Source organism: Lagopus leucura, unplaced genomic scaffold, assembly GCF_019238085.1.
Source record: "Lagopus leucura isolate 7727_CA_CO unplaced genomic scaffold, USGS_WTPT01 Super-Scaffold_73, whole genome shotgun sequence".
Lineage (NCBI taxonomy): Eukaryota > Metazoa > Chordata > Aves > Galliformes > Phasianidae > Lagopus > Lagopus leucura.
The window spans coordinates 65,728,888-65,745,472 of record NW_024962252.1 but is presented as its reverse complement, the minus strand read 5'-3'; the positions used below and the strand labels follow the sequence as shown (position 1 = coordinate 65,745,472).

The 16,585-nt window shown below is 39.0% G+C and overlaps 1 protein-coding gene across 1 annotated transcript in view; it reads right to left on the bottom strand.

The window, feature by feature from the left end:
- The window catches only part of TBCE (tubulin folding cofactor E), a 23,826-nt gene extending 7,241 nt beyond the window's left edge, over window positions 1-16,585 (bottom strand). Inside the window, exons 1-6 of the mRNA XM_042876056.1 lie at window positions 16,383-16,585; window positions 14,148-14,232; window positions 5,302-5,490; window positions 4,014-4,102; window positions 3,250-3,349; window positions 1,765-1,867 (exon numbers count right to left, since the gene is read on the bottom strand). Of these exons, the coding sequence (XP_042731990.1) occupies window positions 1,765-1,867; window positions 3,250-3,349; window positions 4,014-4,102; window positions 5,302-5,490; window positions 14,148-14,232; window positions 16,383-16,482 (666 nt within the window). The 5' untranslated portion in view covers window positions 16,483-16,585. The remainder of the gene's footprint in view (window positions 1-1,764; window positions 1,868-3,249; window positions 3,350-4,013; window positions 4,103-5,301; window positions 5,491-14,147; window positions 14,233-16,382) is intronic.

Genomic DNA, 16,585 nt, shown 5'->3' with positions numbered 1-16,585 from the left:
TGAAAACAAAAATGCAGATCTTCTTTTTTAAGACCTACCCCCTTGCCATGTATTCTCATATACGGCAATATATTCTTTTGAAGTGCTGCAGATAACTCTAATTTTGATGAAAACATTTCCAGGACTTTCAGACTTCTTTTACGTTCTCACTGACAGTCTCTGCGTTCCTCTGTGGCTTGGATCACATTCATTATTATTTTCTATTAAAAAGCCAACTTCTCAATGTAACTTCCCATGCAGCTTTAGCAATAACATTTTAAGTGGTTTCTTCACAGAGTATTAATAACATGGAGTGCCTTCAGTTTTTCCCTTCTGTGTGCCCTGGAACACCACCTCCTTTAAGCACAGGCTTAGAAGAGAATTAATCAAACAAGCGTTAATTTTACAAAAAAGGCTTCTGCATCAAAAGCCTCTTTACCAGCTACACTAAACTGTCAGCTAGACTGGAGTTTCAAAAATAAATGCAAAATGTTATCTAATTTTAAACTGCTCTGACTAACCAGAGGCTTGGCTTTGAACCTTCGTTACCCATATTGAACTGTAACCTGCATGAAGTAGTGATCAGGTGCTGCCCAGGAAGGTGGTGGAGTCACCAACCCTTCAAGTGTTCAAGGAACATTTAGCTGTTGTTTTGAGGGACATATTTTAGTGAGAACTATTGGTGGATGGTTGGACTGAATGATCTTGTAGGTCTTTTTCAACCTTGGTGATTCTATAATTCTAAGCCAAAGCTATACAACTCTTTTAGCAACCTGGTTGAGATGCCAGCCACCAGCAGCACCAACCTCTTCACAGTGCTCAAATTTAAACTCTGATGTGCACTAGACAGCATTTAGAGTGTCTGTAATCATGAAGTTCTTCCATTCAATTCAACATTCATATTGCTGCCATTATGGAAAGATTATCAACTAGCACCAATGGTTTAAAAGGACAATAGATGGATACTAAAAAAAACATAGCAACAATCCTCCTCTAGCCTCAAGAGAAGAAACTGAAAACACTTCCACTTCAATCAGAACACCAGTTTTGGTAAGTATTCTATTACTGGGTAGCAGTTGACAGCAGAAATTTGAAAATTCAGCTGATTTCTCAACACAGTACTTATAAGATCTGATGCAGAGAAATCCAAATAATGGATTAGTACTTACAAGTCCCTGTAAGTAACAAAGCACTACTGAAAAGCGATTCATAGGGCCTTCTCCTCCACCCACTCCAGATAAAATGCCACTGCTAACACGTTTGACAACAGGACTTTGCCCTTAATGAGGTGAGACATTAGGGCAGAATCAATGAAATATTTGCATGTTTCAGTTCCTGAAACAAGTCAGAGCTTAGTTTATTGTGTGCTACATCTGTGTTGTATGATGTATGTCAGGTATTTTCATTGGTCACCACTGATGCAAAGTGGTGCCAAAGCAACTATTTCATGTCATACTGACCCATGTTCTCTTTGCACTTGTTCTATTAACTACCTTAAAGTACATACAAACTCTTACTAACCTCAAGGAAACAAAAGTTTCAAATCTTTGGAACATGAAGTTAAAGTATACTTTAACTGCTTTATCTTGACTTGGTAATTTACAGATGTAAATGAAGTCAAACATGTCTTATTAAACTCCTGTGCCAATGTAATCTACATTTCCAACAAATACAGTTATGTTACAGCACCTTTACTAAGGATGATCACATTTCAGAAGAATGATATAATGTATAAATATTACTGTGCTTTACTTGTATAAAACAAAAAAATTAAAAAGTTATTACCTCTGTCCATGTTATCTCAGTCTGATTAAGTGCCAGTGTTGTCAACTTTGAAAATGCACTAGATTTAGCAATTGATGTAGATGGAAATTTCATTTTGTTTCCACTGTATAAAGAGAGCAATTATTAGCATAAAATTAAATAAATCTAATTATTCATGAAGTCACTCAATTGGAATTACGAAGTAAGGACAAAAATAATATGAGCATAATCAAAAAAAAAAGTCACTGATAGCATTTCACACACCTAAAAACACTACAAGATATAATTCAGCTTACATTCAAACTCATTCTATCCTAATTTACCCTCCTACTTCATGGATGCACATTTACTCACCTGTGGCTTCCCCACACCTTCCTTCCCTACATTTTAAATTTGAAAATAATGGCTTCCTTTAATAAGAAACAAAACCAAGACTGATCTGGGGCTTAAACTCCTTAGTACTGATTGAAACCAGTGAGAATGAAACAGAAAGTACGTAGAAAATGTTGACAGCAAAAATATCACTATCAAACACTTGAAAGATTCAATATTGAAGACATCAAATTAGTTTTCATTATCTGCCCCCCCCCAAAGTTCTTATTTCTTTCTTAAAGTCTGATGTACTTGAGTATTAGTACAAGAAATTGCTCGATGTAGTTACACTTACAATAATTTTTTCCCATTTAAACAAGCTCTGAGAGAGTTTGTGGAATTTATTGGTGGATCGGATACTTCCTCCAACACTACTTGTGCACACACAAAAATTCATTAACAGACCTACCTGGTAGCTTCTTTTCTAGAATAAACTCTTGACAGAAGATCAAAACAATTAAACAAATAATAGTTCAAACTACAAGCTCCAAATTCCACCCTCCCTTCCATTTTGCATTCCAATTTTATCACAAACAACTTCTAAATACCCATAAGTCTAGGCTGCGTTTCTCAACAATGGAAATGAAAAAAATTATTTTAAGTAAATTCAGATAAGTTTTCCATATTCTCACACATGCTGATAATAATAAATCACAACTACATATCCTTTATGCAGTGTTAAACCCTAGTATTACAAACAGCACCCAGGTTGCAATACCTATTCAGTGCTAAACATTGAGGAATATATATTTTTAAATAGTTGGGGGTGTTATATTTTGGTCAGGTTAGCTATAAAACTAAATACAAACACTGGGCACACCTTATTATTAAAGCAACTCAGTGTCTATTTCAATTCAGCTTACATTGCTTTCAAATTATTTTAGCTACACTGTGTGTATCATACAGTGAAGGTTTTGGAAGTTGTTAGTAAGACAACAGAGATCACATATGAAAGCATGTATCTACACTCTTTAACAGTGAGATTTAAAAAAAGGAAAGTAATTTAAAAAATGCCATTAAAGCCCATACTGAAGCACTCAATTATCTTTTGAAAGTTGATCTCATATCTAAAACAGTCTCTTCTTTTTTCCCTTACCTCCAAAGGAACAGAAATCCAAATATGCATATTTATACCTGATATCAAGTGTTTCCAGATCTGGAACTTGAGAAGCAATATCTATTACTGTATCCCAGTATGCCACCAGATTTTTTGAAAGATCTAAATGTCTGATATCTGAAATTTCATATTAAGAAAACAAACATCTCAAGCCTGAACTTCCTTTTTCAGGAACTAGAATTAGGTTTTGGTTTTGAATCAAACAAGGGAAAACAGAATACATTTTTGTTAGCCCTAAGAGGTACTACTATTCAGTTACAGCAAATTTTACATTCATTTGTACAGAAAGCACAGCACAGAAATGGCTTAGAGTTGTTATAAAAGAGCTTAACTTTACAAATCTTAAAATGGATACATTTCTGCATTGATAGCAATTTTTACCAGTCCCCATAAATGAAATACCTTGCTTTGATCTTCTATAACATTGCCATAACGTGTAGTCCATTGAATACATTATTTGTTACATATTTGAAACCTGTGGTACCTACAGGACAAATCAACTGTATTTTTATATGGTTATCTATTCTAGAGTTATATTTTAAAAAAATCCTATAGCTGGAAACTTCTGAAATTGCAGCCACAGTAATAATCTCTGATCATATTGCTATTTTCAGTCACTATCTGCATTCTTCCTCAAAAACTGTGGGCTCCTACATTTTAACTCTGTAAACACTGAACTGAGCTTATAAAAACAAATTTCAATTTTAAATTCTTCTCTGTAACATAAAGATAAACTTTATTTGTGGTATTGCATTATATAGCAAATATTCCAAAAGGATACTAGCACACATTCCACTGATTTCCTCTTTCTGACCAGCATGGCTCACCATGCCTTCATACACTGAGATATGTACCAGTTGATGCAGCTGGCTAAATGAAGAAGAACATTCTGTTAAGCAATCTTCAAACACAAACGGGCACAATACATAAGCACCTGGTTGTTACAAAGAAATAATACTCTTTTCATAAATATCTCCTTGAGAATGAGTGTCATACATTGTATCTCTCCTGTATACCCCTTGAACTACAAAACAGGTCTCGTTGAATCACACTTTCTTCTCTCCCACTTTCCTCTTCCCCTTCGTGCACCTCTCCTCTGCCTCCCACAGATTACAACTGATATACATCAGAAAAAGTCATAAAACAGACAAAATGTATGCAAACAGGAATTTAGTTGGCATTTCCAAGTAATTTTTTGGTAATAGTTTTTGCAATGAGTTCTAAGTGATTTTTTATTCTTTATATCACTTCTGAAAAAAAAAAGGGGGGAAAGGCATTTTTGACTGCTAAATATGTTCTGGGAAACAAAAGGAATACAGTTGTGGAATACCAGCTCAGAGAGGAAACTGTCACCTACTGAACTGATGCCTCGCTGGTGCTGGAGGCCATTCAAACTGCAGTCTATCGCACATCATTAAATCAGTTCCTTTTTTCTTACCCTCAACAACAAATGGAAATTGACATGGACTGACTGAAAGACATCAGTAGCTGTACAGTGACTTTCTGACTTCCTTCTCTTTGTTACATAGTCATTACTGATGCCATTAAACTAAGATGAAACAAGAAGGACCATACTTACACTCAGAAAATCCACTTATTTGAAAAGGACCAGGAATGTGTATTTACAAAGTTATAAAACATGTTATTGATGATACAAAAAATATCTTAACTGTGTGCAATTTGGCAACTGTGTAACTGCTACACAAGTGGAGTTGATACACTGAACCAACAGAAAACCAGCCTACACAACAGTGAATGCTTTCATGCAGGCTCAACAAGCCCAAGCAGCTCACCTTTTGGTGAGCAGAAACAGAGAAAGGGAACAAGCAAGGTCAATCCTTTTGTCAGCAGCAAACAATCACATCAGATAAAAAATACCATGTGAAATTATTGACTCAATATCTTAAATTTCAAGAGACCTTTCATTTGTCAACAAGTTTCTTGAACTTAGGGCGAACAGCATTCCAACGGCCACGTTACCTTAAGAACTGAGGACCACATGATTTTGCTTTCCTTATTATCAAACTAGCGTTTGACAGAGTGTATCTTAGATTTCACATTTCACTTGCCTTAGTTTTTTTTCAATAGAATCTTTGCCAACAAATTCCACAGTCTTCTTCCCAATTACATATGTATTCTCTATTCCATTTTGAGCATCTTGTTTTTCATCCAATCCATACCGGTCCTTTACTGCAGTAAGAAAATCTACTCCAAAATTTGCTTTGTTTGGGCGGATAAACGACCCTCCTGTGGGATGCCTGGAAAAGAGCAAGGAAACAGTGAAAGATGAAAAGTTACCATTAGAATGATTAAAAAAGGCAAAGTTTAAAAATTGATTATTACTTTTTAAAAAAATACCATGAACCAAAGCAGCCAGAGGGCAACTGTACAGACCAAGATCAGACATCTCTACTCCTGCTCAGCAAAACTTGGCAACATTTGCAAAGTATCACTGCTAGTATTTGACACAAGTTTACATTGTAAGATACTGTAAGAACTGAAACGCAACAACACCAAATGTACTCGAATGTGAACTTTACCATCACAGTGCCGATAGCAGAAAAAGCTGCCCGGTTCTTTCCAAACTCATTAAGAACTCATTCTTATCCAGCAAATCAAGTTTCTTCCAATTGACAGACACAAACTTACCTCAAATCACATGACAAATACGTCTGGAGTCTTAGCTCTACCTAAGACCCATAGGAACACTCAGAATAGTAGCCATTTCACCTGAATAATTCATTTGAAATGTTGAGATTGAGAATGTAGCTTTGTCCTTTCATCCCCCAAAAAATGACATAAGAAGTGGTACAATTTGTATCTTATCTCATACTAACTCAAATAAACAATTAAAAAAAAAACTAATGGTAACTTGGTAAAATTTGGAAACTGAATATTCAACAAAATTATCAAGCTAATGCACGTTCTACACAGTCCTATGAAATGTCTTAGTTTCTCTTGTGCTAAAAAAAAACCACATAACAATTTCTTGCCATGTAATTGCTTTGACAATTTCTATGAAAATTAGAAAGGAAATAGTAAGATGAACTGGCAAAAACAAGTTGTGGGAATGGTATCACTGAACAGATGGAGGGTATAATAGGAAGATCAGACAGAAAACAGCAGGAATAAAATTGGTAGTTATGATTACCTGTCTGCCTTCCAGCTGAGAAGAGCACTGACTCTGATTGGAAAGTACCCAGGAGGAAGAAACCACTTACGTAAATAAAATTCTTCTCCAAACATCATGTAAGCATTGAGTGGCTCATTAACAAACCATAATATACATCATCAGCTCTCCTGAATCCAAAATTCTCTCAGAAAAATGGTAACTGGAGACCATGAATCCCATGGATCCAATGCAAGGAGATGGGCACCATATATTCAAATAGTAATTAAAAAAATCAGTACTGAAAAGTGCCTGTGCTAGTTTTATTCATTAACACTTGCAGTATTTACATAAGTGCTCTCATATCCTAATAATAATCTGGGTAGAAACAAGATATTATTTACTCTAAATACTTCACTTCTCATACTCAACACAAATTTTCAATTATGTACACTTTTGCTCTGGCAGCACTTTTTTGAGCCCTTCTTCCCATTTCTTTGAAGCTATTCTTCACAATTTGCAAATATTTGATGTTCAATTTTTTCTAACATAAATTTGTGACGCTTTCTTATTACAATTTCTTTTAACAATAAATCACATTTTCACTACCTTATTAACTACATCTCTTACACGTGAAGTACATCACTCCTACTTTTGTATTTACTCAAGTCGAACAGAGGGATCATTAAGCCCAGGTCCCAGCTCCACACAGCACCGCCCCAAATCCAAAACCTGAGAGCGATGTCCGAACACTCCCTGAACTCCACACTCGGAGCCGTGCCCACAGCCCCGTGCATCCCGTTCCGTGCCCACCGCCCTGCGGTGCAGCACCTGTCCCCAACCCCACAGCCCCTCCCCTGACGCAGCTCCATGCCGTTCCCTCGGGCCCTGCCGCTGTCACACAGAGCAGAGCTCAGCGCTGCCCCTCCTCTCTCTGTGAGGAGCTGCAGCCGCCATCGGGCCTCCCCTCAGCTCCTCTGCTCTGCGCTGAGCACACCCAGGGGCCTCCAATGCTCCCCGTGCATCTTGACCTCTAGACTTTTTCACTGTCTTCATAGCCCTCCTTTGGATGCTGCCTCATAGTTTTATGCCCTTCTTACACCCTGGAATATGTCCAATCTGGGCTGACAATCAGCTTGTGAGAGAGATCTTGGTATTATTAGTGGATAGTAACGGTAGACAGAAAGATTTCTTTGTCCAGTACTGGCTGCTTTGCAATGAATATATCAAGATAGTTATCATGGGTGGAGGCATACACACTACAGGGATCAGATGGTGTCAGAAATGACAGCTATTTGAACCCATGCACCTCATCTAGATGGTCTGTAAACAGATTTTTTTCCTTTTAGGGGAAAGTTCTCAATAAATCAGAATTCTTTTAGAAGAAGCTACATGCTGTACTAAAGAAAATCCTTCAAATTTTATTTTAGAATAGAGGCTGTGATTGCTGTGACATCAAACAAAGCTCATGAGTGACACCTAGGATTAATCTGCTATGATGTATCAAATTCCTGACTACACAGCAGAAGCTTTGAAGATGTCAGCAAGTAATTGAAGTTCTCGCAAGATAACCTCAGTCAAACAGACATGAAAGTTGACTCGAATTTTCACAAAACAAGGGAAGAAAAAAATTGGACGCCTGCAGTTCCAGATGCTCACTTAAAGATTCTACATTGAAGCACCGCTCAGCGCAGCTTTATTTCAACACTCTTCTACTGCCAGCAGAGGGCAGAAGTCGCAGATGAGTACAGCAGCACCACAGCGAAGCAACCAAACCTTCCTACCTGAGACCTTCCGAGGCTAAAAGCAACCTTGAGAATGCATTCTCCCCTTGCCACACAGCAACTGCTTTTTCTTCATAGATACTAAAATGACAGTGACATCTTCCTGTATTTGAAGAACTTCTTTGTGTTCTAACTAGATATTTTGGGAGGTGAATCTGCCATTCTTGAAGGAGCCATTTAATATGAACAGGTAATTTTTTTAGGTAGCAATACAAATGTCATGCAAACAGTAATGCCTGATGGTCACAACTGCTGTCTGTAAATTTAAAAACGTGTCCCTGTACAGCTTATAAAAGTCAGCTGAAGAAACTGAAAATATACAATGCCTTTGGCAAGGATAGTCTGCCATTTCAGGACTAAAGAACACACAAAAATCAAAGTTCCCAGCAGAAGTAAAATTAATAATGCAAGGAGGATGTGGGATGGGAGAGGAGGTCACAAAGAAGAACAACAACAAAAAAACAAGCAGTTGTAATTCAGCAATTTTGAGCATAGCATACAAGCAAGTTTTACAGTTACAGTGCTTCCCTACTTTTCTGTCTGGGCAAACCTAGGGGGAAGGCCTTAACATTTAATATGGTCAACACTCTTAGTAACAGTACCAGCTGCAAATCAGAAGTGACTGGGGAAGAACAAAGCTATTCTTTGGCAGGAGGTAACAGCTCTTTCAATTATGAATCAAAACACACCGTGTGTTACAACAGGAAGTCACTCCCAACTTAGGAAGTAAGCAGAGAAGTACGTCAGCCAGTACTGGGCAGTCCAGCAAAATGGCACAGACGAAAAACAGCTGCTAAAATAGCAATGCATGTGTAAACACTGCGTGTGAAAGGAATACCTGAAACTGTCTGAGAGGATGTCTGTTCAAAAACCCAGCGTGGCTAAGGAGGAAGATGAGCCTTTTGCCACACTAAGCAGTAACCAGGGAATTGCTCAGGATCTTTTTCCAACGGGAGGAGGAAGACTCAGATCAAAGGAAGCACAAGAGAAACCTAAACATTTTTTAACTTGGGGAAAAAGAAGAGGATACCAAAGCAACAGTCGAGACTTGGTTTAACATTGCCATTGTCACCTTGCTGGCAGTATCACTTCTCCCTTCTCTTCACATGAGAGCTGGAGCACCCACATGTCCCACAGGAGATGTGAGGACACACATGCTCAGGGTAGGCACGTGCACTTCAGCCCATATCTCCCAAGGAGTAACTCTCTGAATGGGTGCATGGGACAAAAACTTTATTTTAAATACATACTCGTGTTTCAAAAGCTGTATATAAATTTTAACACTATTTTAAGGCTTGATTACTCAACTCTCCTTTCATCTGAAGTTACGTGATACACTACTGCAACTGAAGGTCAAAATAATAGCTTCCTCCACTTCTATGGAACAAGACCTTATTATGAGGAAAAAGATTGAAAGAAACGTCACTGCAGTATGCACTGTTTTTTCCAGATAATCCAGATTTGATGAACATGCTCACAGTGTCAGCGTACTTTGAAGCACTGCTATACTGTCCACTGGTTCTCATACTCTTAAAGAAGTTGAATTAGTACCACATAACATATGATTCAAACACTGCCACAAAACAAATACATTTAGTCCTAGTTCCATAAAACTTACTACAAAGACCACAGACAGTTGTATGCAGTTCTACAGATTTAACCAAATAAGGACTACCAAGAAGACCCCCTGGTAAGGGAAATTGCGTATTCAGTTGTACTTTCCTCTTAGAATGCCAGTTTGATGCCATCTCTCTACTTTTTCTTTCTTTTTTTTTTTTTTTTGGGGGGGAGGGAAGCACTCTTTTCAAAGTTACCTTAGAAAGAACTAAGAATTAAAAAAAAAAGTCCTTTCATTGCATTTGTTTACAGTATTGTATGGGAACTGCTGAATCACGGCCTGAACCTCTGATTGACCACCTGAGGTGACACAATGAGTCAGCCACAGGAGCACAGCTGAAGGCAATTCACCTGTGCTGCTGGAAGGGTGGAGCCAGGCTGCACCTCTCCTAGACCCCATTTAAGAGCTGGCTACCATGGGGAAGGATCTCTTCTAGACATCCCTTCTCTGGAGTTTTGTAGCAAGCCCAGGATGCAGGTAAGCTTTCTATCTATTCTCTTTTTTGCTATTATAACATGCTTAGCCAAACTCTCTTGTTTATTTCATAGTTGTAGCATCTTTATAGTCATTGATTATACAAGTATAAAGTACTCCATCAGCTGCTATCGCTCATCAGAATTCAGAGAGTTAGAGAAGCAGTTTTCTAAGCTAAGGGCATTACTGAAAAGGTTTGAGGAAAAAACATGTAACACATAAAAATGTATTTTTGTATATGTATATATGCATACACTATATAAAGAAATGCTGTAAAAATCTACTACTATCACTTAAAAAAAAAATAGAGAGCAAAGACATGATGATTCTGTGCTGGTTTTTTGGGGAGGAGGGGAGGCTGGGGATGTTTTTATAACTTCCTGATAAAAGGAGGTGCTCATTTTTAAGGCAGCTTGCCTTCATCGTCACAATTGGTACAAGAATTACAAGCCCACGTGCACAAATTATGCCTGTTCTGTCTCCAGAGAGACTAAAGAAAGCAGAGTACAAAGGAAGGTATTGTAAGGACAAGACGCTGAAAGATTGCTATGTTAAAACTGTTATGGATTATATGCAGCCTCATTCAGAAAGTTGATTTTTAAAATAAGAATTGAGATTATTCTCTGAACTTGCATTCCCTAGGAGCATACTAATGGTTGCTAGAAAAGCAGAAGAGTCTATACATGTATATAAATATTGTACATACAGATGGAAATCATTCATGTTTTTGAAATGCATCCAGAACATCTTCTGTTGATTCTTCTATCCACAGAGAATGGAATGGCCAGCCAATTACTTTACTGTTTTGCATACAGCAGAATACAACCAGCTTCAACTTGGAAACTTCAATTGAATTCAAAGCATTAAAGAAGCAACTTCTGTTAACAAATTCAGAAGATGTGGTTGCCTTAATTTTCTACCCTTCAGCTAAGGGAGATCATGTAATGTTGAATTAATTTTCTTCCATAAATACTGTCCTCATACTCCTCAAGCCTCACTTTATTTTTATCATTAGTTAAAGGGAAGAAAAAAAAATAACCAGTTCTCACAGATTTCTTTGTTTTTCCTAAAGAACAGATCTTGTTTTATCATCTTATTTTCTGCTAATGAAGTCTCTAGGGTTCTCATAATACACAAATGTTGAAGTGGAAAAGATACAGAAGAATTCTGACTTTTTTTTTCACCACTGAATATGACCTACCTTTTCCTGTTGATCCCTGTTTGGCTAAGGATAACCAACAGCATTCCCAGGAGGGATTTCAAAATAGCTACTTTTAATTCTGAATTTTTAATAGGTAAATTCTATTAATTCAATCTGTGGCTGAACAGCTCCGCTTGCTGGCTTGAGAGAAACTTTAATGTGAACTGATAACAAAGTACACATTCTCATATTCTCTAAGGAGCCCTGAATGCTCTCAGGTCCTGATTAAAAACCCCCCTTGCTCCTTCAGGGCATTCCACTTGTCCCCAGGTCTTTTGGTAGATGCAAGACTAGGCTTACTTTCCCCACAATATAGGAATAATCATTTTAATCTCAGATCTTTTCAATGTGATATTTTACAGCAACAGCACAGCAGTGTGACATGGAAGGGACTAGGAACTACATTTGGGTAAGAAGAAGTGATAAGACTCACACTGAAAGAAATGGGATGCCATTCAGAGGGACTTTAACAGGCTTGAAAGGTGGGCCCAGGTGAGTCTAATGAGGTTCAACACAGCAAAGTGCAAGGGTTTGCACTTGAGCCAGAGGAATCCCAGGCATCCATACAGACTGGAAGGAGCAGTCCTTGAGAGCAGCCCTGTGGAGAAGGACCTGGGGGTCCTGACAGATGAAAAACTTAACATGAGCCAGCAATGTGCCCTTGCAGCTCAGAAAGCAAATGGTATCCTGGGCTCCATCAGAAGAAGCGTGGCCAGCAGGGACAGCAAGGTGATTGTCCCCCTCTACTCTGCTCTTGTGGATCCATCTGGAGTACTGTGTCCAGGTCTGGAGTCCACAGTACAGGAAAGACAGGAAGATGTTGGAGAGGGTCCAGGGGGAGCCACAAAGATAATTCAGGAGACTGGAGCACCTCCCCTACGAAGACAGGCTGAAGGAGCTGGGCTTGTTCAGCCTGGAGAAAAGAAGGCTGCGGGGTGACCTCATTGCAGCCTTTCAGTACCTAAAGGGAGCCTACAAACAGGAGGGGAGTCAACTCTTCAAAGGGATTGACAACTGCAGGACAAGGGGAAATGGTTTTAAGTTGAGGGAGGGAAGATTGAGGTTGGATGTCAGGGGCAAATTCATTACAGAGTGGTGAGGTGCTGGAACAGGCTGCCCAGAGAGGTTGTGGATGCCCCGTCCCTGGAGGTGTTCAAGGCCAGACTGGATGGGGCCCTGGGCAGCCTGGTCTGGTATTAAATGGGGAGGTTGGTGGCCCTGCATGTGGTGGAGGGGTTGGAGATTCGTGATCCTTTTGAGGTCCCTTCCAACCATTCTGGCCATTCTGTGTGTGATTCTGTGTGAAATGGAAACAAGCTTAATTTCCACTAGCTGAAAACACAAGCTCTAGAGTTAGCAAACACAGGCACAATGACTACATGGTTTTTAATTAATCTTTCAGAGGAAATTCACATAACAAATTCTTTCTGGTGAATTATTCATTGAAAGCAAAATAAACTGGATATACAAATACACCATCTCTGGCTCAGAAAAATCTTTGAACCATGATTAGCCAAAACTATGAATACCCTGAAAAACCGATTACTATGTACTCATTCTTGTTCTTTCACACTCACCCAGTCACCTGCTATTAGCCAATGTCAGAGGCAGGAAAGGAAGCACAACAAATCATTGGAATCACTGAATTCAGGTACTCTTTTGACTTGCATTCACAAATGTTTAAAAAAAAATTGCTTATCTTATTGCCAATAACTTAATCTATGTAAATTACAAGGGGGAATTCCTTTTAGTCTTACATTTTTTTTGATAAAGCAAAGAGAAACTCCATCCTAAAGTAAGGCTGCAAGACTACAGACAACTTTTAATCCATTTTCTTGTTTTGTCACTTCATATTGTGGTCAGAAACAACAATTCACATAACACCACACATAATCTTCAAAAGTAGGTGCTAGAAAACAGTTAGGAAAAATATGAGAGCAGGTCAAGTACTTCTGTGATACAGCCATGGAATATTGTTGTATTCTCTATCACTCCAGGAGCTTGCTGAGCTAGTAGCCCTTAATATTTTAAGAGTCACCGACAAACTTTTCTTCTATGAATTCATCCACTTAATTCTTACTTTTGTCCTTAAACTCAAAGCTTTTAGCAGCTGCTGTATCCCCTGAGACAGAAATCAACAACTTGCTGCTTTTATCATTGGCCCTGAAGACCTGCATTCCACAGTTTCAAATGTCTGAGTCTTCAAGCTTAAATACGATGTACATAGACATATTAAAAATTTATTACAACAATTTTTAAAAAGGCCACACATCTACACTGCATTTTCCATGTGTTAAAAATAACTGAACTTAATAATTACTGACTGGTACAAGTGAATCCAGATAATCAACAGGAATTTGCTATTTTGCCATAACAATATGCGTGAAAGCCATCTTAAATGCAAACCAAAACTATCTATTAACTGTATCTAAGACAGTTAATAATGATCAACATTTAAGTTACATAGAAAAGTAAGTAGCGCATACTGATTCACTTTTTGAAGTAGACTGTAAAGGGCTACTCAAGGTAACATTAGGAGTAACAATATAAAAAACAATTACATTTTATGACATACCCCTGAAACCATCAGTTTCAGCAACATTCAGACTTATCTTTTTAAAAACTGGCAAACTGATAACAACATGATTTGCCATAAAAATTGAGGAGGTGTATTTCTTGTGGCCATTTTGCCAATGTGCATGACATGTTAACACCAGGAATAAACTCACCTGCATTTAAAATACTGTGTTCCTTCATAGGTACCATCATGTTTTCCTCTCTGAGGATCATCCCACTCCACTCCAAGCCAAATTCCTGAAAAATATTGTAGCTACGTTTTCATATTTATGGCATCATAGACACAGAAGCATGGAACAAACCTCTGAAGTTCACCTAGCCTCTCCACAAAAAACAGGAGATTATATCTAGTCCTGGACCAAGTTACTCAGCTAAGTTTCTATCTAGCCAGATCTTGAAGATCTCTGAGAGATTTCAACCTCTCTGGGTAGCCTGTTTCAGTGCTGCATTACTTGTGTATTTGAAAAGATTTTCTTGTCATCAAATCTGAACTTTCCATGACACAATTTGTGGCTATTGCCCATTATTATACAATTTAATACCTGCAAGAAGAATTTGCCTCTGTCATCTTCATAACTGTCTGCCAAAAGGCTGTAAGGCTACTATTAGATGTCACTTAATTTTGCTCTTTACCACACTACCCAAGCCCAGCTCCCTTGACTTGTCTACACGGGACGTGTGGTTTACAGCTTTGACATTCTGGGCAGCTCTCTACTGGATACTCTCCAGTTTATCCTCATTTATCTTGCACCAGAATGGCTCAAACCAGATACATTATACTGAATGCAAACTTACAAAGAACATCTGCCCTCAGAAGGGGGCAACAGATTCCCTTAATTTGTTGGCCATGTTCATTGTTCTATGGTAACCCAGTACAACACACATTTTGCCTGTGTCAAAGCTCACTGTTGGTTCACATCCACCCACATAAACTATCAAGTCCTTTACAACGTGCCCTGTAACCTACTAGTGTTTGCCAGTTTGTATTGATACATGGGTTTATTTCACACTACACGTGGAAATTCATACCTCTAGTATCTCTTAGGCCCAAATCTAAAGTTCATTAAGCTTGGCCTGTATTGCAGTTCTGCTTTTTGTTACATTAGACAGTTGAGAGTGAATTCTGTTAATTTCCAGACATTAATGAAGATGTTGAACAATAATGATCCCAGAGTTTGGTTCTGGGTTAATCGCATATTACCAGGCAGCTGTCAAATCATTGATTATCACTTTTCTGCTTGACAGACCAGCGGACTTTCAATCCACCTAATAGTCTTTTCAGCTGGTTTGTATTTCTCCAGCTTCCAAACAATTATTATTATTATTATTATTATTAGAGATTGTCTAAAAAGTCTTATTAAAGTTAAGGAATATTACATCCCCCATTCTCTTCATCCATATTTCCAGTCATATAATCACAGCAAGACCTTTCATTTTTTACAAAGGTCAAGGTATTCCAATTACCATCTTGTCCTTCATACACCTGGAAACAGATTCCAGGCGAATGTGCTCACGATCCTTCTGTGATGTGAGGTGAGGATGATGAACCTATGGTTCCCTGGTCATCTTTCTTGCTCCTTCTAGAACTGAACACAATGCTCGTCACCTCCAAGCATTAAGCAGTCTTCCCATCCCATCATCACTTTTTCAAAGATGGCATAGCGTGCTCTCACAACTGAACTGGTCAGATCTTTCAGCAAACAGAGCTGAATCTTATTTGGTTCCAAGCACTGGAGTATGGAATCACAGGAGTGCCCAGACTGTTGGTCTCTCACTGCTGACTGCCTCCCTCTAACACTGTGCCTGTACACAGAGAGATCAGCAAGCACCGTTCACAGAATCATTCAGATTAGAAAAGATCAGTAAAACCATCCAACCGTCCGCCCATCCCACTGTGCTCATCAACCACATCACTCACTGCCACATCCACGTGTTTCCAGAACACCTTTAGGGACCACTGCATCACTTCCCTGGGCACCCTGTGCCTCACTGCCCTTTCTGAGAAGGAATGTTTCCTAATAGTCAATCTCAACCTTCCTTGGTGCAACTTAAGGCAGTTACCTCTCATCCCAGCACTGCTACCAGGGAAAAGAGGCTGAACCCCACCTCGCTACGACCTTCTTTCAGGTGATGAGATCTAATGAAAAAAAGAGAGGTGCTAAGAGCTTTTGGTAGTAAAGAAACTGTAACCACCTCCAACCTTCTTAGGCTCCTTAGCCTTGTGAACAAAATTTACCTGAGTTAGAAGTTGCCATATCTACACAAAGATACACGTAGGTATGAAACACGTAAACTGTTAGCTTCCACTTGTCGCAGCTGAATTAAGAAAAGCACCATTAGAACTGCAGCTGGCCACCGTTTGAGCTGTTCGGCCCGGCGCTGCTTACCTGCATGGGGCGGGACGCTGCCGACGTAGCGCACGGTGCCGTACTCCGTGCCACACAGCACTCTCGTGCCCAGCGCGTCAGCGGGCACCCAGGCGGCCATCCCGGTCCTCACACACCTGCAGTGACGGAACCGACGTCCTTAACACGCCCGAGGCGCCGCTGCTACAGCGGACTCTCCTCGCACAGACCAGCAGCGCGGTGGC